This window comes from Diabrotica virgifera, chromosome 10 (genome assembly GCF_917563875.1).
Source record: "Diabrotica virgifera virgifera chromosome 10, PGI_DIABVI_V3a".
Taxonomy (NCBI): domain Eukaryota; kingdom Metazoa; phylum Arthropoda; class Insecta; order Coleoptera; family Chrysomelidae; genus Diabrotica; species Diabrotica virgifera.
Window position 1 is genome coordinate 102830870 of NC_065452.1, and position 24158 is coordinate 102855027.

A 24158-nucleotide genomic window follows, 5' to 3' on the forward strand; every position below is an offset into this window, starting at 1 on the left:
AGAAGAACAGGGTTTGGTACAAAGGTCTTATCACCAAGTGCCCGAGACTAACGAGTCTCGCCTGAGTTAAAAAGAAGAAGAAGAAGATAATTATAGATTACGTTATTATAAAACAAGACAATTTAGTAAAAGTACAGACACAATAGCATATGGAGAAATAACAGGTAGTTTAGTATTTCCAGTCAGACACAAAACAACAAAAACGCAAAGAAATAAATAACCCAAACAAGAATTCTCCATAGAATTATAGAAAAGTCCATAAACACCACATGAGTGTACTGGTTGTGGGTCAACCTTTCCTCTATCACTAGCTTTATGCTAAAAATACTGTCAACACACGATCTACCTAAAGCCATTTTGTCCTCCAACATCTTCCATTTCCCTTTCTGATCTATTATTAATTATCTCATCATACACCCGTGATGAGTTTGTTACTTTATGTCCCGGCTGGTACTTTATGTCCCGGTTATATAGATGGTTAGCTAACCGGGTTTTAATCGGGACAGAAATATATGCATAACATAGACATAAATGCAATTATACTTATTATTATAATCGTAAATAATTATAATAATGATTATAATTGCATTTATTACAACGCAAGAGGCCCTAAGAGGTACTTTTCTGTCCCGATTAAACCCCGGTTAGCTAACCGAGGTTTAACCGGGACATAAAGTACCGGCCCTTGTCTTCTATAATTGTTGTATGTAGTCCCCTTTTTTGTATATATTACTGATGTATGCTTATATCTAATGTTCGGGCATTTCTTGTCCTCTAAAAAACCATTAAAGTTGTACGCTAGTAACTAAAGAAATATTTCGGGACGATGTTTTAGAAACTCATTTTGGACTTCTCCTGGGCCACATGCCCGTATACATGACTGTATCAGAACAACATTCAAATGTGCAACCGAAACGTGGTTTTAAAAATGGATTAGAATAATCGCAGATAAAAAGAGTGATATGTAAAGGCAACCGTATAGGCAAAAGGATGGAGAAAGAAGTATTTAATACATACCAAGTCTCTCTCTCCTGAACTACAGCCCAAATCTAGCCTTGGAATCCTTCAAAGTGTGCCTTCAACCTTGCGGGAACTGCGCCAATCTTCTTCAGGTTTTCATATCTAGTAAATTATGTGCCCGTCTGTTTAGACGGGCTTCCGACGGGGAAGATCGACACTGGTTCAAATATTTACAGTCAAACAGATCTTGAGCAAATCACGGGAACACGATATTGATGTACACAAGGTGTTTGTAGACTTTAAACAGGCATACGACTCAGTCAAAAGGAACAAACTCTATAATATATTGGCTGAATTGGCAATACCACACAAGCTAATTAGACTCATTAAAGCCACAATGGATGAAACTCAGGCATGTGTACGAATACAAAACCACCGGACAGACTTTTTCAAAATTTCTCAGAGACTAAAGCAGGGAGATGGGCTGGCCCCAACTTTGTTTAACCTGGCACTGGAGTATTCGGTTAGGCAAATGTTAACGGGAGGAGGAAACCTACTGACCAACCGAACGGTTCAACTGGCCGCTTATGCCGATGATATTAATATTATGAGTAGAACATCAATAGGAGCACAGGAAATATACGCAGAGTTAAAAACGCAAACAAAAAGGCTAGGTCTGGAAATTAACACAGAAAAAACAAAAATAATGATACAGACGAGAAGAAATATAGTCCCACAAAACATTATACATAAAGATGACATTGAAACGGTTGGGAAGTTTACATACCTGGGAGTAGAACTATATGCCGACGGTTCAGAAGATGGAAAAATACGAAAGAGAATAACACAGGCAAACAGAGCTTATTTTGCCCTCTCCCATATATTTCGGTCTAAAAATGTCCACCGAAATACAAAGATGAGAATCTATATAACCTTAATTCGACTAATAGCATACTATGGCAGTGAATCATGGGTCCTGAAAGAAACATCCAAAAACAAACTCGACACATTCGAAAGGAAAGTAGTGAGGAGAATACTAGGACCTGTGAGAGAAAACGGAATCTTAAGAAGTCGATACAACAATGAACTTTATCAACTTTATAAGGAAACACCCCTGTCAGACTTCATTAGAATACAAAGATTGCAATGGGCCGGACATGTGATAAGAATGGGAGAGGATAGGCTACCAAAAAGAGCATTGAATGCTAGACTGCAGGGAAAGAGACCGGTTGGAAAGCCAAAAAAGCGCTGGGAAGACACAGTAAACAGCGACGCACAAGCACTTTTAGGAGTCCGTGTATGGAGAAAATCAGCCACAGACAAGCAAGGATGGAGCCAAAAAATAAAGGAGGCCAAGACTAAATTTGGGATGTAGTGTCGTAGAAGAAAAAGAAGAAATTATGTGTGTCCGCTGCCATTTCAGCGTCCCACTTTTCCGTGGCCTTACTTTTGGTCTTGCGGCCTGAATTTTACTATCTAGGACTCTTTTATTATCTAGGGCAGCTTTCGTTATATTTCCTGCCATCACCCATGTCTTACATCCATTCATCCATAACATACTATTGGGTTGATAATAGTTTTGCAGATCCTGATTGTCGATCTCCAATTTTTTTTTGGAACGGAACACATGGGCGAGTGAAAAATAAGATTTGTTTCCTGATTCTTCTTTGAATTTCTGGTTCTCTGTTTCTCCGTGCTTAATGTAACTCCCAAATATGTTAAACTTATAGTTTCAACATTGTCGTCTGATTCAACGTTGCGTCTGTTTATGTCTTTTGAATATTTATTTCTAGTCCAGCCTGTTTTGCCTATGCTTTTAAATGTGAATATATTTCGGCCGCCTTTTCCGTTCCGCGACAAATAATATTGATGTCATCCGCATAGGCGACAATATGTATATTGATTTTATTGTTAGGAGATTAGATCTTCCTAAATTCAACTGTCTTAAATCATATATTCGAGAGACAGGCTGAATAGTGTTGGCGCCAGCCCGTCTCTTTGTTTTAATCCTTTGATTATTATTGAAAAGTTCTCAGTGCTGTTGCTGCTTAAGGGTGAGCTCACTACGGAGACCAAAGGATTGTATCCTCGCTCCGACCCTCGCTCCCTGGTATTTATATTCGTGAATTCTCGCATATAAAATAATGTATTTATTTTACATAGCGATCGAAACTATATTATCGATCGCTATGTAAAATAAATACATTATTTTAAATGCGAATTTTAATTCACGAATATAAATACCATTTATATTACCAAATGTAAAATAAATACATTATTTCAAATGCGAATTTTAATTCACGAATATAAATACCAGGGAGCGAGGGTCGGAGCGAGGATACAATTCTTTGGTCTCCGTAGTGAGCACACCGTAAAGTTGTGCTCACTACGGAGAGCAACGGATGGATTGTATCCTCGCTCCGACCCTTGCTCTCTGGTATTTATATTCGTGAATTAAAATTCGCATTTAAAATAATGTATTTATTTTACATAGCGATCGATAATATAGTTTCGACCGCTATGTAAAATAAATACATTATTTTAAATGCGAGAATTCAAGAATATGAATACCAGGGAGCGAGGATACAATCCATTGCTCTCCGTAGTGAGCACACCCTTAGAGTCCATTGTTACTTTTAGTAGTAGTGTATATTTAGGGGGTGTTAAAGCAATGCAATATTTGAGTTAACTTAAAGATATTGCGTCTTAGACCTGTTTGAAATCTTTGAATATGTTATGGACGTCAATGTCGTATTCCCACGACTTGTTTAGAATTTGTTTCACTGTGAATAGCTGGCCAGTTGTAGATGTTCCTTTTCGAAAATCGGTTTGATATTCGCCGACGATAAATTGAGTTACTTGGTGGAGTGGTTTATTAAGTATGTAAGTAAAAACTTATGTGTAAAGTTGTGCTCACAACGAGGCACCGACCCTCGCTCCCTGGTATCCCTCGTACTGCTCGTACCATATTATCGATCGCCAGATGCATTATTTTAAATGCGAGCATTCACCAAACTGAAGAGTAGGATACTAAGCTCTAGGCTAGGATACGATGCGATGGTCTCCGTAGTGAACGCACCCTAAGAGAATTAAGTACACAAGAGTGTTATGCCGCGATAAATTTGGCATTTCAGTTTATCCCCTTTTTCATAGTTTGAACATGTAATCCTAATTTTCCAGTCGCTAGGGATTTTTGTAATCATATGTATTTGTCCGACTAGGTGTTCGCCGCCTAATTTATATAGGTCAGAAGAGATATTGACAATGTCTGGAGCCTTGTTATTCTTTTGTGTTTGTATTGCTTGTTTTACCTCTTCCATCGTCGGAGTTCTATATTTTTGGAGTCTTTCTCAATGTAGCACTGGCGAAGCATCCATGTAACCACTGTTACCACTGGTAACAGTTAAAAATCTTGCAAATAAATATTTTATGACTACTGAGATATAATTCCATTTATATTTTTACCAATAGAACACTACTCGTAGACACACGAAAATGTTAGCGAGCTCATGTGACTCAGTTGCACTTTATTATACTTTGTTACCACTTTCGGTTGTGGTTACATGTGGTGATCCTCGCTGTCGGTCGGGACCGGCTAGTGGGTGAAAATTTTGAAGGAGCGATGGCGTGTGGGTGCGCTGTGTATATCAGTAGGCCTGTTATCAGTCTTTGATTTGGTTACAGTACCTATTACAGTGTGCGTGCAATTAACCATGGATGAATGTCGCTACGTAATCGATCAACTACTTGAAAAGTAATTCTCCTTGTATAATTTTGAAGAAAAAATGAGATTATTGAAAATGGAAGACCTATTTTAAACAATTTAAAAAAGGAATTAAAAAAGTAGTTCGATATTTTAAATTTAGTTGGTACAGTGAAAATTTTTGGTTATGTGGTTGCAAGAAAAATAGACTGTATTATTGTTGGCCATGTCTTCTTGTTTCTACAGAAAAATTGGGTGGACCAGTGGCCGAGTTCACGATTTAAATAGTTTCAGAGTTTTAAAAAGGAGACATGAAATTTCTCCGTTACCTACATGTAAGATGTATAGCCAATTTGATTCAGTTTGGCAAAACAAGAATCGAAAGTTCTCTTAATCAAGCTTTTAAATCAAATATTGCTAAACCTAACGAGTTTGTTAAAAAATAGATAGGTATATCCTCAGCACACTTATAATAGATACCGTATGTTTTTTGGCCAAACAAGAATTAGCTTTTCGTGGTCATTTTGAGGGCGACGACTCTGACAATCGAGGCAATTAAAGGGAATTGTTAACATTAATTGCCAAAAAAGATCAAAAATTTTGCCAACATCTAGAAACATCAACTGTTTTTTCAAGAGTTTCAAGTGATATACAAGATGATATTATTAAAGCCATATATACCTACATTTGGCCATGTCTTCATTTTTTTTAAATAAGGTTTTTTGCATCTGGTTTTGTTAACACTTTAGAAAAAGTCACGCGTCGCCACTGCAATGTGGTGCATATCCATATTATGCTCTTTATTTTCTTGAGTCCCTAAAAGAGTTTGGGAATAGGTTTTACAGACTGATTTTATTTCTTTTGGATCGCTAGTGACCTGCCCTTCTTGATTTATGCATAGACTTGTTCGGGGTTTGTATCCTTCTTTTAAATTGCGTATATACTCATACGCTTCTCTTATATCGTTGCTTTGAAGATTTACTTCCATTTTCTGTATATCACTGTTTTCGTATTTTTTTCTTTGTTCAGCATATTATATCGGCCCTCCGTCTTGTATCTTCGTAGATTTCTTTTGGTTCGCTGGTTCTTCTTTCCATATATTTCTTTTGTTATCGATTTCTTTTCCGTATGACTATACACTCGTCATTGAAACATTGTTTTTACAAAAAAAGAGAAATAAACCCTGAAAAAAACTTCTTGTCCTCCGGGTTGTTCGTTGGACAATAGGCCGGTAACTCGTTACCGTAAAAAGTACAAAACCACGAAACCTTTAAATAAATACAGATATGAAACATAACGAATTTAAAGTAGTAACATACATAAAACTACAGAGAAAAACATAGTTGTAAAAAAAAGGTAAACAGTAGAATAAAAAACTGTGATAAATAAAAATCCTATTTGAAGAAACGCAACAAACGAAAAAAAATCACGGAAACAATAGATGAAGAGTATGAAAAAAGGTTTAAAAATAATAACACAGGATCAATAAATAAACCAAGAGGGACCTGGAGAAAAGTAGCATAGATATCAATGTCAAAACGGTGAATATACTATATATGTATCTGTATATATTAAATATGCAGTTGTAAATAATATTTAATTAGTGAAAAAATGGTTCCATGACATCTCATAACGCGACATTTCGTAACCCCGCAAATGGCAACGGACAATGCGTAACGCCATTAGTTCGTAACGGCGACACTTCGTAACATCGACAGTTCGTAACTATAAATATTTGTAACGATTTAATTCGTAATGCCCATTTAGTTTTTTTAGCAAATTTAGCAGTACTCTATGTAAACAATGAATGTATTTTGCATACTTTCCTACACTACAAGTAGTAGTACTGTCTTTAATACCACGTATTTTTAAATATATTTTACACATATTTTTGCATATATTTGTGTAAATATAACAACTAAAGAATATATTTTTAAATTTTTTTTATTCTGAATTATCACTTTGAAGTATGTAGTAAAACTACTGTTACAGCTATATAACTCAACATAAATAGAATTATTTAATTTTGGGGTTACGAATTATACGGTTATATGGACGCCATTACGAAATGACGGCGTCACGAATTGCCCGTTACCCTTTGTGGTGTTACCAACTGTGGCGTTACGAGATTCTTGTCACGTTAAAAATATATATTGTAACACTACTCCTGAACTAGGCTAATGTGGCCTTGAGAAAATTTATAACTTTCATCAGGAAAATAATTGTTTATCTGTTTGTAGTCAGTCAAAAATAGTCGCCTGGATGACATGTATCCTTGTTTTTGGCAATGTTTACCGTGTTCGTGTTTTCCATATCAGGATCGGATTCCCGCCGTCGTTCCCGCTCCCCCTCTACAGTGCCATCGACCTGGATTGCATTCCGCGCAGGTCCTTCCGATTTGCTACGTCTCGAGGGTTTCCATTCAGACCCATTTCGCTCTTCCGACTGGAATTAAAAAAATAAACATGCCCTAGTTTGATGTGTCCAGCTTTGATGACCCGCATGCAAAATCTACTTATTTTAAGTACTTTTTACTTTTTTAAGCAGTTTTAACGATTAAGCTGTTCTTTTACGTTATATAGAATCCGTCTTGTAGGAGTTCTACACAAACAAATATTCCCCTGGTTGTTTTTAATCAAATTATTTTCTGATTGAGTGTAGGCTTTCATTGTTAGCCTAAGCTGTAGAGAAAAAACGTGCATTAATTAGTGAAATCAATGCTCAAAATCATTCATTTTTATCTCTACAGTTTGGACTATCTAGTTTTGTAATAATACGTTAATTTCAGAGTGTGGTCCATACTTTCCGATTCTTGGTCCATTTTGCGGCTGCAGCAGGCATTATGAAAGACGATGTATAAGGGTTTGGACTGTATGTGGAACACCTTTGGTAATATCGCCTTTGATAATATCTGCCGCAGCCGCTGATGAAACGTCCAGAATATTTCCAGAATAGGACCCATAAACCCGGAAACTAACGTATCAATACAAACATGATTGTAATTAGTATTTAATTAAAATTAGAATATCCGTTTCGTTTCTTGCAAGATGGTTAGTGGGGACTATTTGTTTTTGTTCTAGCATGGAATTAATTCTAATTTATGTACAATTGTTTAACAATATTTTCTAGTTTTTACTTCTACTCTTACATTATTATTTCTAAGTAAATACAAAAATATAAAATTTAGTATTTTTGGTGGGAATAAGACACAATTTTACTTTAAAATTAAGTTTATTTGAAGTTTCTATTTTCACTTCGGAAATCGTTATTTTGATATTGTATTTTGATAACGATTTCCGAAGTGGAAATCGAAACGTCAAATAAACTTAATTTTAAAGTAAAATTGTAGCTTATTCCCACCAAAAATACGTGCATTAAGTTGCCACAGGAAAATAGCTTCAGAACAATATAAAAATATACAGAGTAAAACTAATATAACGAACACTTTAATTATTTAGAAAACTGTACTATATTTTTATAACTTCTAGTTATATATCTTGACCAGTGTGCAATTGGTCTTCCATTATTAACTATAGCTACTTATAGCAAAGTTTCCCATCGTTTATACTTGACTTTATATTATTTCATATTGCTGTTATTTACTTCAGGTAAAGGACAAGAACATGGATCGAAGGATCTACACACAAGTCAAGTCAATAAGAAGACTTGAAAACTTTCCCAATAACGTATATCGGATCAGACATGTTTTACCGACACCAGAGTCCAGAAACATTTTAAAAATGTACCTATGAAAAATTATTAAATAATTGCTCAACATTAGAAAAAGTTCCATACTTCAGTTGAATAAAAAGGTATAGAACTTAATATTTCATCATTTCACAAATACATAGTATAAGTATAAGCATTGATATACGAGTAGAATTCTTTGTCAAAATTAGGAATTACTTTGAAAATGCTGCAATCAGCACGTTCTCTTGATGCCCAGGAAAATTACTATACGTTATCAAGGTCTAGTCGCGGAGCAAATCCTTAACTTACCCAGAGGGAGAACGCCTGCGCATTACAAAATTGGGCGTTCGATAAGGTCGAATTTTCCCCTCTGAACAGCTAATGCGCATGCGTTCGCCCTGTGGGTAAGTTCAGAATTTGCTCCGCGAATAGATCTTAATAAAAGAAGTAAACTGGACCTGTAACTATACTGACCCGCAAAAATAACCGAACACTAATGACTAATGTACACTTATCCAATAAATTAACGCCAATTTCCTAAATCTGTTGTCCGATTTAACTGATTTGTTTAATATGTTATAGCCTTATTCTTTAAGAAAATCGCTGTAATAATGTTATTGCCAGACAGGTAAATTGTCATTGTATACCGGGTGTCCCAACCAAACTATGTTTTTTCTCTAGCATTTATAAAATACTGAAATTCAAACCTAAACTATAGCCTCAGTTTTTCTTAACATTTTGTATTTTGATTCATTCACTTATGTTGGCCAATAAAAAAGTTAGGTACTTTAACAACTAGCCATGTTTTTCATCAATATATCCTCATTATTAAACGCTTTTCTTTAGTTCAATCGTTTGGATCAAATCTTTAGACGTTAATTTGACTGCCTTTTCTTCAATGCAAATAAATGAAAATTTGCAGACATATTATGCATTCGCGGGAGCAATACACGAATAGTCAATAAACTAATTTTTTTATGTTTATTGATTGTTTAAATAAAAAAAACGATTTTAATGGAAAATGCTTAAATTCTCTTGTTTTTTACACTGTAGAAACCTGAAACAGATTGTAGCTAATTATATGAACTACACATAATTTCACGTTTTACGTTAATTGTTTACGTTGTGCTTCATAAATAAGCAATAAAGTTTCAAATTTTTTGCCGATTCCGACTACTTTTCCTAAAAATCCTAAAATCCTAAGCGGCGACGATTTTGAACGCTCATATCTTTGTTTATATAAACATCGGCGCTTATTCGTGTCAAATTTCAATGCGATACGAATCAAAACTTCAACCAAAACTAGAATTAAAAAATTCGTGTTTTTAACGTAGTCTTAAAAAAACCACCGGTAGAGACATTTCTTGCTACAATTAACATTAGAATTCGTTTTGGCGTATTAATTCAAAGTTTGTTACGAGGATGGAGTGGAAATTAACAGGGTCTATGCCGTGCAATAATACTAAACCATTAGAAGAGATGGAAAGACTGCGAAAACTGTAATAGGTGTAAATAATGATTTTGATTTAAGAAATGTATGAAGAAATTACAGAAAATGTACAATGTATGTATCAAATGTTGAAATAAATGCAAAAAATGTATCTATCATATACATCATTTTTTAAACATGACGATATATTTTAATGTTTGAAAAGTGTAAGAGTAAAAAGTAAAAAATTAAAAAATATGAAAATAACATTTTTAAGAAACGCTTTTCTTTAGTTACGAGTGACTAAAATTCAGAAAATAACAGTCCAGCGGCATAATTCTTAAAGAACGGACGTATTTGGTGCTCCGAGATATTTACCCAGGATATACGGGCTATTTCGAGTATTTAATACGGGAACTTTTTACCGAAGAGCGGAATAGTTGGCGTAAAGTGATTACGGAATTGTGGCAATCGCCTAATTGTTTTAGAACAAAAAGAAATTGCGAAGTTCACATTGTTTAGTTTTAGTGTTTACAATCATTAACAATATTCGAAAACCCATTAAAAGGTGATAAGAACGTGCAAAAACTGATACGGTAAGAACTGCTTTTAATACGGTGGATAGGAGAACGAGGTCCGCGCGGAGGAAGCGACGAGCTCTTTTTAGGCTATCGTGTTAAAAGTTTTGTGTACCGGGGGCGTGTGAAAAGTTACTGAAATGTCGTTGGATGAACTAACGGATGAAGGCAAAAGAAGGAGAGAGGAAGGAGAGGACGATGAAAGTGACCCATTTAAAAGAAGCCGCAGAGTAGAGCGGTCACCAGAAAAGACGGGAGCTGACAGAAAAATAGACAGGGTGATGAAATTGTTGGAAGATTTAGCATCCGATGTGAACGATATTAAAAGGGAACAAGGGATTTATGCAGAAGAAATTAGAGCATTGAGGGAAGAAAATAAAAAAAATTATGAAAGAAAACGAAGAAATTAAAAAAGAGAATGAGCAAGCAAAAAGAGATGTACGAAATTTAACCAGTAGAGTTGAATATTTAGAGAAAGAAAGCAAAAAAGACAACGTGGTTATAACCGGTGTTAAGATAGATACACAGGACTCAGACATTTTAAAAGAGGTGATGGAAAACATGATTGAGAAGACCATGAATATAAAAGTGGATATTAAAACAGCTGTAAAATTAGGAGAGGAAAAATGTTTACTGCACTTGGAAACCGCGGACAAGAGGAAGGTAATGCAAAATAAGAAAAAACTAAGAGATTTTAAGGAAGAACGGATTTATATAAATGATGATCTAACAGTAGCAGAGATGGAAATGAAGAGCGAATTACGGAAAAAAGCTCAAGAAGCTAGGAGCGAGGGCAAGTCAGTGAAGCTGGGGTTCAGGAAGCTCATAATAGAAGGAAAAACTTGGATGGAACAGAAAAGACGGAAAGTTGGACCAACCAAGAAACTAGAGGAGTCCGCGTGGAGGGGACAAGATGACAAAGAAACCGCTATGAACAAGGATCTGAGAGAACACACGAATGACAAAGAAAGAGGGAAAAACAGAGACGGAAAGTTGGACCAACCAAGAAACTAGAGGAGTCCGCGTGGAGGGGACAAGATGACAAAAAAATCGCTATGAACAAGGATCTGAGAGAACACACGAATGACAAAGAAAGAGGGAAAAAACAGAGAGCCTATTCTTAGAATAGGAACTTGTAACATGAGGAGTACATATGAAGCTGGTGCTTTGAAGCAGATAGTGACAGTAATGAAGCAGTATAAGTTGGATGTGTTAGCAATGCAAGAAACGAAGCAGAAGGGTGACAGTGTGATAACAGTGGACGGTTACAGTTTTTTCAATAGTGGAGGCGCCGATAGAATGCTGGGTACAGGTTTTGTGGTGAGTGAGAGGCTGCAGAGGGCAGTGGTAGCCTTTGAAGCTTTATCAGAAAGGAGCTGTATGCTGAGAATCAGAGGTAAAACTAGAAAGCTAAGTTTATTAAATGTGCATGCCCCTTCAGAAACCAAAGATCAAGAAACAAAAGATGAATTTTATGATATTATAGAACAGGTTTACAATAGAGTTCCAAAGTATGATGTTAAAATAATTATAGGGGACCTTAATGCTAAAGTGGGTAATGAGAACACGTACAGGAAGACCACAGGTGGAAGGAGTAAGCACCAGAAAAGTAACGACAACGGCAAGATGTTGATAGGCTTTGCACAGGAGAATAATATGAGAATAATGAGTACATACTTTGATCATAAGGCAATACATAAAGAGACATGGATTTCGCCAGATGGCCAAACAAGGAATCAAATTGACCATATTTTGATTGAAGCTAAACGTGCGAAACAAATAACAGATGTACGAAGTTATCGAGGAGCTGATATGGATTCCGATCATATATTGTTGATAGCAAAAATAAGAGAAAGAATGCCGAAACCGACAGGTCAATTGGAAAGTCGAAAAAAATACGATGGTGCCAAATTGAACAACGAGGACATTGCAAAGAGCTTTGAAGCAGAAATTACGGACAAGCTTAGAGGTAGGCAGTACCATGACAATATAGAAACGGAGTGGACAGAAATTGAGGAATCTTTGAAGGAATCAGCAAGTAAGCACCTGGGACAAGTAAGTAGAAAACAGGAAAAAGAATGGTTCGATGATGACTGTAGAAAAAGGTTAGAGAAAAGGAATCAGGCACGACAAAGAATGATAGATGAGCCTAGTGAAAAAAATAGAAAGAAATATGAAGAAGAGAGGAGAAACACAAAAAGAATGTGTAGATATAAAAAGCGGTAACACATGAGTAAAAAGCTGGAAGATATTGAGCAACACTATATCAATAAGAACATGAAATTTCTACCAAGAAGCAAAAAGAAGTAAAGAACAGTATTCAAGAGGACAAAACTTTTACATGAGCAAAGAGGGGCACCTAATAGGCGACAAGGAAGGAAAACTGGATAGATGGAGAGAGCATTTTGAGGAACTGCTAAATGAGAGGCAGGAAGGTAATGACGAGGTTCAGATGGAAGTGATACAAGAAAACTACAACCAAGAGGATGTAGTGGGGCCGCCGACAGACGAGGAAATAATGGAAGTTTTAAGAAGCATAAAGAATAACAAGAGTGCAGGTATCAACGAGATTCCAGTAGAAATAATTAAACATGGAGGTAAAATATTAGAAAAGAGAATATGTAGCCTACTAAAGATGATATGGGATCAGGAAGAAATGCCGAAACAATGGAGTCAGGCTGTAATCTGCCCGATATTCAAAAAGGGAGATAAATCTTAATGTGAAAGTTACAGAGGTATCGCTTTGCTTGATGTAATTTATAAAGTCCTTGCCAAGGTTATAAGAGAAAAATTAGACAGATATATTAGTGTGCAGGTAGGAGAATGTCAAGGTGGTTTTAAGAAAGGAAGATCTACCATCGATCAGATTTTCGTACTAAAGATGTTACAGTGCGGTACCTACGAACAACAGCTAAAAATGAAGCTCCTGTTTATAGACTTCAAGCAGGCATATGATACAGTCGTAAGGAAACGTCTTTATCATGCACTTCGGTTAATTGGGATACCGGAGAAGTTGGTCAAACTGGTGAGAATGACACTCGAGAGAACAGAAAATCGAGTAGCACTGGAGGGTAGCCTCTCAGAAAAGTTCAAAGTACGAAGGGGTTTGAAGCAGGGAGACCCTCTATCAACTGTCCTTTTCAATTGTGTATTAGAGGCAATATTCAGGGAGAGCGGGATCAGAACGCAAGGTACGATCCATGATAGAAGAACTCAGGTACTTGCATATGCAGAGACATAGTATTGATAACAAGAACAAAAAGAGAACTGCTAAGAGGATTTAACCTTTTTGAAAGAAAAGCTAAGCAGTACGGTCTGAAAATTAACGAACACAAAACAAAATTTATGGAAATAGGAGATACACTAAATGAAGAACAGGTTTTGAAAATTAGAATAGATAACGATGGAAAAGAATATTGTTTCGAGAAAGTAAAAGAATTTGAATACCTAGGGGTCACTGTAACAGAGAAAGGAGATGAAGTTCCAAAAATTGAAAAAAGAATTGCGAAGGGAAGACGAGCAGTTGGAGCATTGAGCATACTTTTAAAAAGTAGTCTTATCTCAAGAGCAGCAAAATTGCGGTTATATAGTACGGTGATACAACCTACAGTACTGTATAGTAGTGAATGTTGGGTTCTGAATAAGAGAGAAGAAAATGCATTGGAAAGATGGGATGGAGTGTGCTGAGAAAGATTTTCGGAGGTGTGAAAGTGGGAGAGAACGAATGGAGAAGACGGATGAATGCGGAAGTTCAAGAACTGTTTGGGAAGCCAGTAATCAGCCATATGGTAAAAACCAGAAGACTTCGCTGGCTGGGACATGTGGAAAGGATGTCAGGGGACCGATGGGCGAAGAGTATATTGTTAAGAGGTGAGGGAAGAAGAAGGAGGGGTCGACCGCGGAAAAAGTGGCTGGAAGCAGCCAAAGAGGATCTACAAAGAGCAGGCGTTGTAAACTGGAAGACAGCTGCCCTGGACAGAGTAAAGTGGAGAAAGACAGTTGAAAAATTTCAAGCCATGGGCCCCTGAGGCCTGCAGTGCTAATATATATATATATATATATATATATATATATATATATATATATATATATATATATATATATATATATATATATACACCGTGCAATAGTAAACCATTAGAAGAGATGGAAAGACTGCGAAAACTGTAATAAGTGTAAATAATGATTTTGATTTAAGAAATGTATTAAGAAATTACAGAAAATGTACAATGTATGTATCAAATGTTGAAATAAATGCAAAAAAATGTGTCTATCATATACATCATTTTTTAAACATGACGATATATTTTAATGTTTGAAAAGTGTAAGAGTAAAAAGTAAAAAATTTAAAAATATGAAAATGATATTTTTAAGAAACGCTTTTCTTTAGTTACGCGTGACTAAAATTAAAAATATTATAAAAAAATCGCCTAAAAAGCAAAAAATAAAAAAAATTCAAACTCGAAGGATTATTCGAAAAAAAAAACTGTTAGACAGATAAAATAATAAAAAAATCTCACACATTCGTTAAATATTGAAAAAATCTAACACATTCGTTAAAGAAAAGCGTGGGGCGCGTCTTCATCGAATAAACGGTTTGAGGATAGATACTTTTTTACTTTTCGCGCCCCACGCTTTTCTTTAACGAATGTGTTTGATTTTTTCAATTTTTAACGAATGTGTGAGATTTTTGTATATTTAATCTGCCTAACAGTTTTTTTCGAATAATCCTTCGAGCTTGATTTTTTTATTTTTTGCTTTTTAGTTGTTTTTTTATCATATTTTTAATTTTAGTCACTCTAACAACTAAAAACAAGCGTTTCTTAAATTTTTTTTCCATATTTTTTATTTTCTGTTTAGTTTAATAAACAAGCCTCAAGTAGGCTATGAGAAATTAACAATTTGATAAATGTCAAATTGTTAACAGTCAAAAAGTGTCTGATATGTTGTGAAAATTAGTAGATTTATTATTTTATGTTTCAATTAAGTCCCTACTTTTCTTTGTTGTTTGGTGGAAATGGAACACGCTACAAGGAATTCGACCCGGGATGAGTGTGTTCAAGCAGTGACCTTACATAGCAAAGAGCAAAGGACTTAGCTGCCATGCCATCGGTCGGAGGTTGGAATGTAATGGTACACGAGAATCCTCAAGGAATTGGGACAATTCTTCTGTTATAAAAATAATGTCATTAATATTATGAATGCAATTGTACCCAGTGCCGGTTTAACCTAGCTTCGGGCCCTGGGCGCTGGAGGTTTAGGGGCCCCCTTCATTGCTATTCGTTGTCAGTTTTTTAACAAGAAAACACATGCGTTAACTATAAAGGTTTATCGTAAAATCCATAAAATATATTTTTTAAACAAGCAAGAAGAATAGCAAACCTAAAAAATAATCCAAGAAATACTTTTAAAAACATAAATAAAAAACAGAAAGTTCCACAAAACAACACATGACAAGCAAAAAAACATATTCTCAAAAATACATACAAAGACAAAAATTAGATCACTTTTTTTCTTGATTTGGCATTCGCAAACTGCCATATAATATTATCACAATTCAGTTTCTCCGTTCTTCATTCTCTATATACAATAGTGATAAAGCGTCTAGGTTTTCTTGACCCAAATTTGACCTTAAATATGTTTTTATTCTTTTTAAAGCCGAAAACGACCGCTCACCTGACGCGTCAAATAAATTTTCAGTAAAGTTAAAATATTGGGAAAAGTTGCCTTTACATCCTTGATTACATCAAATTTTTCATAAATTGTATGTTTATTCAAATTTTGGCATAACGTTACAAAATGGGTAATTTCGTTATGCAAGTTTTCTATGGTTTCATCAACATCGTTTTTATGTTTCTCGCATAAAGTATTAATTGACGTCTTGACTTCTTCTTTATCTAGAGTAAAAAACATCTAAAAGCTGATGTTACATCCTTGTAGCATTCAATTCGCGATTCTGAAAACAGCGACTAATTTTCTAGACTCTAGATTTTCTGCGACAGCGATTTTTTTGTCGCCGCGACTACAAATCGCAAGTGGAGTGCTAGCCTTAGAGGCCAATGTACAATGCCAAATTGAAATTGTTGTAATCGCTTTACTTTTGAATGTTTGAAAGAGAGTGTACCTATTGTTGGGGTCTTGGCATTTTCGAGAATAATCTATTCTTTATCTACAAATTAGATTTATGTTATATCTATTTTTGTCTTTCGTTTAACTACATATTTTAAAAGAACTTATTTTGTTCCTATTTTAAAAGAAGTTATTTTAAAGTCGAAAAGTGATATAAATTATTATTTAAGCCCCACAATTCAAAATGAAATTATTAGAAACTAAAAAAACTACAAAATCCACAAGGAAAAGAAAAGTTTTTCCTGTAGTTGGCTGTATACCATCAATCACAAAATTGTAAGTTTTTAAAAAAACTACGTTGATGCGATTATTTTGGATACAATTCGAGACATGGCTAAATCTGACAACTTTCTGTAGTTTTTGGAAAAGGGACTCGCCACAAACACTGACACGGGGCCCCTGTGGTGCTAGGCTACGCCACTGTGTATAGGCGTGAAGAGATGTAACAAGAGAACATGGGCTTTTGCAGTGTATTGGCGTATCTGCGTATGAGATTTTTTCGGAGAATATGTAGATTATTTAGCGTCTTTATATTTTTATAATTAAAAGGACGGGCCCCGGGCCCCTGGGCGCCCGCCCAAAGCGCCCAGTGGATAAACCGGCACTGATTGTACCTATAACTAATTATTACGAGAGTAACAAAGTTCAAAGTATTGAAAGAATGCAATGAAAGCAAACGTCACTTTTACTAAACTTTCTTTGTGGTTCATTACCATAAACATATGTATGGTAATAATATATCCAAAGCATCTTGCTATATTATGATAGATATAAATATAAGGTCGTATACCTGATACACACTCACTCAGAAGTTCGAGTTACCTCGCGGTCACCTGCGTCTGTGACCTATCTCAATAGGTAGTACCGTAATTAATCAGTGCTGGATTAACCATTAGGCGGACTAGGCGGCCGCCTAGGGCCCGGGCACTTGATGGGGCCCGGATCCCACACAAATGCATTAATTAATATTTAATTATTTAAGCAGTCATTTAAAAAAAATTAAAATGTTAAAAATACCAAATAGGGCTAACTGAGACAAAAAAAAAGAAAATGGTTAATTTATGATTTCCAATAAAACTCAGTTTTTTGCTTTGTCTTTTGTCAAATATCAGAAAAATACAACCGACTTTAAGACAAATTAAGCAGTTATCTTCAAAGGCATTTTTATATTCCATGTTTTAATCATTCCCTCAATTTGGTAATCAATTTTTCAAGCAAATTTTGATAAAAGCTGGTAATTATTTTGGTACGGTACGTTTTTTTTTTCAATTTCTATCCACCGATGGGCCTTATAGTCCATTCACTCACGGTAAAATATTGCAAAACCTCCGGATTTTAAAGAACCTTTGGATTTGAAACAAGAGCTTGGATTGACACGAACTTTGGTATAAGAATAGCTAACATCTTCTTCTTCATGTACCATGTCCTTTCAGAAGGTTGGTTATCATCATAGCTATCTTAATTTTATTTACTGTCACCCTAAATAGCATGCTTGTATCAACACCATACCAATCTCGCAAGTTCTTCAACCATGAGGTTCTTCTTCGTTCTGGACTGCGATTGCCTGCTATTTTTCCTTGCATGATAGCTAACATGTCAAATAAAAAAGTGATATTGTGCCAATGTGTGTTTTTGCTCTACGGTTGAGTCCAACCCTTCTCGGGAGTGAAAAAATATACCGTCAAAATACGTCCGAAAGTGGATAAACTGACTAATTCTAAGCAACTTTTGTTCAATAGAGTTTTTTCATCAAGTCAATACACTTCGAGTTATTTGCAAGTGAATGTGTTCATTTTTCAACAAAAAATAACACGTTTTTAGACGGTTTTTCGCAAATAACTCAAAAAGTAAGTATTTTATCGAAAAAATATTCGTAGCAAAAATATAGCTTTTAAATAATTGAAAAAATTGTGTATGTGTGCAGTCTGTAGACCCGTAGAAGCAGAGTTATAGCTAATGAAAAGTAGGTTCTTATTCGTCAAATTCCAAATCGAATATTTCAACGTGAAATAATCAAAAAATTAATCACCTTTCAAGGAAAACTCATCATAACTTGTTTAAATGTTTTAAAAAAGCATTATTCTTGTTTAAAAAAAAATTCTGTCATAAAAAGTAAGCAAGACACGCTCAGAATAAAGTTAATCCCATTTTTTGGGTAAAAAAAACTGGTGAAAATAACCCCCTAATCCCAAATGAAATTAATCCTTACCGCTTCACAAGCTACTTTACTTATGTATTGTTTATATGCTCTGTAAGTTTTATCGGTATAAAGTGCTTATTTATAAAAGGGCTGTAGTAGAAAGGGCTTGAACAAGTCACTATTCACGAGTGTATGCAATTTTTTTTATTTGGCTTATAATGCCTCGACAGCTAATGGCCATTGGCATAGTACAGTGGATTTTTCCAATCAGGTACCTAGTGTAGTGGGTAGTGTGTGTGTTGAGTAAATGTCTTGTTACTTAGCAAAGTCGTCATTGCTTTTGCAAAGAGACGCTAATTGTATCCGAACGTCTGCGGTCCCTCCGGTGAGTACCGATCCCACAGGGATAGAAACTATTTTCATTTATTAATTTTTAATAAATGAAAAATTCTCTACCCAGGGTATGTACTTTTTGAACAGCCATATCTTAACCAATTTTTATCTTCCAAAAAATCAAAAATCTGAAATATTCAGAAAATCAAAACCTATCTTTTTTACTCTTTAAGATTTTTGGTACCACTAATAATAATTTTTAAGTTAAGTATTTTGAAAAAAAGACATTTTTTTCAAAATTTCAAAAAATTTGTTTTACTTTAAATCCCAATGTTTTGAAATATAAGCAAATAAGCACTGTGAACCGGTGAAACTCATATAATATATAACAGATCATATAAATAATATACTCATAAGTTTTTCAAGATTTTCATAAATTTTCAAGATTATTGTGCCAAAAAAGGAATCAACATTATTTTAAGCTTTACTTGCTTAATTTTGATACTTGAAACTTATTTAAAAAAAAACAAAAATAAAACTTTTTTAACACTTTAAAAAAGTTGTGATGATTTTTCACCGAAAAGTGCTTCATTTTTTGGTAATCTACGTTGAAATATTTGAATTGGAATTTGTCGAATAAGAATCTACTTTTCATTAGCTCCAGTTCTGCTTATACTGGGTCTACATACTTCATACATACACCATTTTTTAAAATTTTGTATACGCTATATTTTTTCTAAGAATATTTTTTCGATAAATTACTTAATTTTGGAGTTATTTGCGAAAAACCGTCTAAAAAGGTGTTATTTTTTGTTGAAAAATGAACATATTCACTCGCAAATAACTCAAAAAGTATTGATTTAGTGAAAAAACTGGATAGAACAAAAGTTACTTGGAATTAATGAGTTATCCATTATTTTGAATGTATGTTTTTTCACCCCCGAAGGGGTGGCACTCATACTCAGGGCAAAATCACATATCGACACGATATCCCTTTTTTTCTTTGGCATATTAGCTATGGAATATTAATGAGAAGTTGTTGCGAAATGTAAAAAAAGAAAAATGATCTTTTTTACATTGTCGTAATTTATTTTTGGAGTAACTGCTTCCCAAAACAACATAAATATCTGTAAATTTGTTTTAAGTAAATGGTCGATATAAAGGGGTCTACTTCTTATGGCCGCCAAGGGCCCCATGATGCCTTAAACCGTCACTATAATTAATTCGTACATGCCATTCTTAAAAAATCCACAACGAATAGTTTCCTGTAGCTGGCTGTATACCATTAATTACAATTAAATTTAATGAAAAATTTTACTTTATAAAAGGTATATTTATTTAAAAACCCTTAAATAATTTGATATCATTTTTAATACATTTTTAATGCATATAACTTATCATTTTTAAATAAAAGAAGAAAAGTTTAAGTTTGTTTTGTTCGGGGGAAACTCAAAGTAAGAGTGGTGTCTCCGTTGCAACCCTCAACGCCACAGGGAGTTTCACATACATCAATTTCCCGTATTGTTTAACGCTTTGCTTTAGAGAAATGAACGACTACAGCAGACGTCCCGGATAAGGTAGACCTCGACTTACTACTTCAAGACCATTTTATTATATTATGCGCTTTAAGGCAAGCCGCACATCAACGAAACATGAAACGAAAAACATGAAACATGAAACGTAAAACACGTTTCATGAAAATTAAACACGGCGTAACAAATCTTGAAGTTCGTCTACCAATGAAACGAGTGTGATTCATGCTCATAACACATTTCTATTTTCGGAAAGTTTCATAAATGGCCGGACGTCTATTTGTTTAGCAGTGTTTTATTTCCATGAAACGTGATTTACGTTTCATGTTTCTTTGATGTGCGGCCTGCCTTAGAGAACGATTTACCACGTCAAGGAATCGTTTAACGGAACTTAGTGCGGTTCATAATATCCAATCCAGTATTGATATCGTAAGGGTTTGCTCACTACGGAGACCAAAGGATGGTATCCTAGCATAGAGCTTAGTATCCTACTCTTCATTTTGGTGAACGCTCGCATTTAAAATAATTGGCGACGATAATGTGGTACGAGCAGTACGAGGAATACCAGGGAGCAAGGGTCGGCGCCTCGTTATGAGCACAATTTTAGGAGACGTCTTGTAGCACATGACTAGAGTTGCACAAGTTTGACTTGAATGTTTGAACTTGACTTGAGTTTGACTTAATTTCAAGTCAAACTCAAGTCAATCCTACTGACAAATAATTCAAGTCAAGTCAAACTGGTCAATCGTACAGGTTTGAAAATTCAAACTGTTTGTCAAACTAGTTTGAAAGAGTTTGAAAAATTATTTATTTAGTAGATATAGGTACTTTTTTGTCGAGATTGACATGTTAGTTGCCAATTAATATCAGAAATTGATTCCTGTATGCTTAGAATTGCTTGCTGGCAAGTTTCGTTTTATCGATATAACTTTTTTATATCTGACTGTTACTTGATTAAAACAAGGAACTGGTTGGATAGTATTTTTATCATACCAAGTGTAATTGAATCTACTTTGGAAGCTTTCAAGTATTACGTAACGCAAGTTTTAGGGAGGGTGGTATGTAAAACGTTACGGCGGTTTATACGTGGGGTGGGAGGGGTTCGAACAGCGCGTTACATAACATTGTTTTTTAACTTAAATAAAAAAACTACGGAATCACAATCTTCCAACTTTTCAACTTTCGTTTATATTTTACATAGAACCCCTGGATTGTATTATATTGCCCCCTCACGCTCCGCTCATGTTACAATAGGACAATAGTATTCAAGTGAAAAATCTTAAAATTTGTATTAACCAGATCAAGCACGGTAACACGTGTTTGCAATAAATAGCTGGACCTTTCTTCACAACAAAAGATGAAAAGATACAGATGGGATAAAGAGGTTGTAAGAGCTTCAAAATTTGCATTTCGTAATACTTGAACGGCCCCTTTAACAAAAATTTATGAAGGAACAACAAAATATTATATTTTTGATAGAGTAGGTTTAATGAATTTTTTGCGACTTTGCAATGTCGTCTTAAAGAATTAGTTCACTATTTGTCATTTTATAACGCTGTTCTTTATTTTTACAAAATACAATAAGTATGCAGATTTTTTTCTCTTAATTTTGCACTGGGAATACCTTCAAAATCAGACTCAATTTGATCTGGTACTTATTCTGAGCCGAAAAATATTCAGGTTCAGATATTATTTCACAAAGCACACACTTCAAAACGAACGTAATAAACAAGCCAATCATATACTTGTTAATAATATGAACTACAAACTAATTTGCGGAGTAGCAGATTCAGACCTATCCAAATAAGACTAAAACAAAAGTCGGTACGCTCTCAATTAGAATTGGAAATAAACACGTTGCGCAATATGATATTCAAACTTCAAACTGTTTGAAGAAGTTTTATTTCAAGTCAAACCTAAAGATGTTGAAATCAAGTCAAGTCAAGTCAAACTTTTTTACAAAAAAAGTTTGGTTTTCAAGTCAAGTCAAGTTTGTTGAATAAAATCAAACTAGTTTGACTTGATGCATCTCTACACATGACTTGCGTATTCAAAGATCAGCTACAGGTCCAACTGCAAACCACCGCAGAGCTAGATTGCTATAAGAGCACACGTAAACTGGAATAATGATGACTGGGAAAACGTTTTGTTTACAGATGAATCCAGAATTAGCCTCCATAGTTCCGATCGACGTTTAAGATTAATCCGAGACCAAATTAGCGTTATGCCAAGTGTAACATACTGAACTACTTTATTTATTGGAGGGTCTATAAGGGTTTGGGGAGAAATTGCTTTAACAGCACGGACAGATCTCGTTCCTTTACGTGGCAGTATTTTTAACAGGGGAAGGTACATAACCGATATTTGACAAGGTAATGAATTAACAATTTGACAATTTATCAAATTGTTAATTTCTCATAGCCTATTTCAGGCTTGCTTATTAAACTAAGCAGAAAATCAGGATATATTAACGAAAAACATGGCTAGTTGTTAAAGTATCAATTTTTTTATTATCAAACATAAGCGAATGAATCAAAAAAGAAAATGTTAAGAAAACCTGACGCTATATAGTTGGGTTTTAAGTTTAGTATTTTATAAATGCTAGAATATTTTACAGGCTGTTGCGAACTTTGAGAAAAAAAACACACTGTTTGATTGATACACCCAGTATATATTGACAATTCACCTGTCTAGCAACAACATTATTAGGTATAGTGAAATTCTTAAAGAATAAGGCTATAACATATAAAAAAATCACTTAAATCGGACAACAGATTTAAGAAATTTGCGTTTAATATCTTGGAGAAGTGTACATTAGTGTCCGGTTATTTTTGCGGGTCAGTATAAGTATCACATAGTCTAGTCCCAGCCGCATATTTACAGATGCTAGCATGTGTAGACACCAGGGTGTTGAAATCAGTTAGGGTTTGGAAAAACAGTACATTTACAGATGCTAGCGCGTGTTGACACCACGGTGTTGAAATCAGTTAGGGTTTGGAAAAACAGTACGTTTACAGATGCTAGCGTGTGTTGACACTATGGTGTTGAAAATCAGTTAGGGTTTGGAAAAACATTACATTTACAAATACCAACAGATTTGGACACCAGAGTGTTGAAAGCAGCTAGCTTTTTTAGTGGTTATACATGCATATAATATGCTAACGGCTATTGACATTGATTTTATATACCTACTGCTGTGGAAAAATATTTAAGTGATTTAGGTATTAATAAATAATTAAAAGTTGTTGGGATATAAACAATAATATTAACACAAAAGAACAACATAAAAAATAATGTTGTTCTGAAGCTATTTCCCTGTGGCATTTTTATAATTATCTATTTAGATGAGAAATACGTCACAATTAAATTGAAAAAAATAATTTTATTAACGTCTCGACGCGAATTAATAAAAATTATTTTTTTTCAATTTAATTGTGGCTTATTTCCCATCTAAATAGTTAATTATAAAAATTCCACAAGGAAATAGCTTGAGAACAACATTATTTTTTATGTTGTTCTTTTGTGTTAATATATTATTGTTTATATCCCAACAACGTTTAATGATTTATTAATAAATAAATCACTTTAGTTAGTCAATATGCATGTATCACCACTAAAAAAGCTAGCTGCTTTCAACACTCTGTTGTCCAAATCTGTTAGTATT

The 24158-nt window shown here is 34.5% G+C and overlaps 1 protein-coding gene across 9 annotated transcripts in view; it reads right to left on the reverse strand.

Moving 5' to 3' along the window:
• Positions 1-24158, reverse strand: part of LOC114342198 (nuclear protein MDM1) — a 321915-nt gene that overhangs the window by 52363 nt on the left and 245394 nt on the right. For 7 of the 9 annotated variants that reach the window (XM_050663606.1, XM_050663611.1, XM_050663609.1 and 4 more), the window contains exon 4: positions 6959-7108. The exons of the other annotated variants lie outside the window; for them this stretch is intronic. In XM_050663606.1, the coding sequence (XP_050519563.1) occupies positions 6959-7108 (150 nt within the window). The remainder of the gene's footprint in view (positions 1-6958; positions 7109-24158) is intronic. 9 annotated transcript variants of the gene reach the window in all.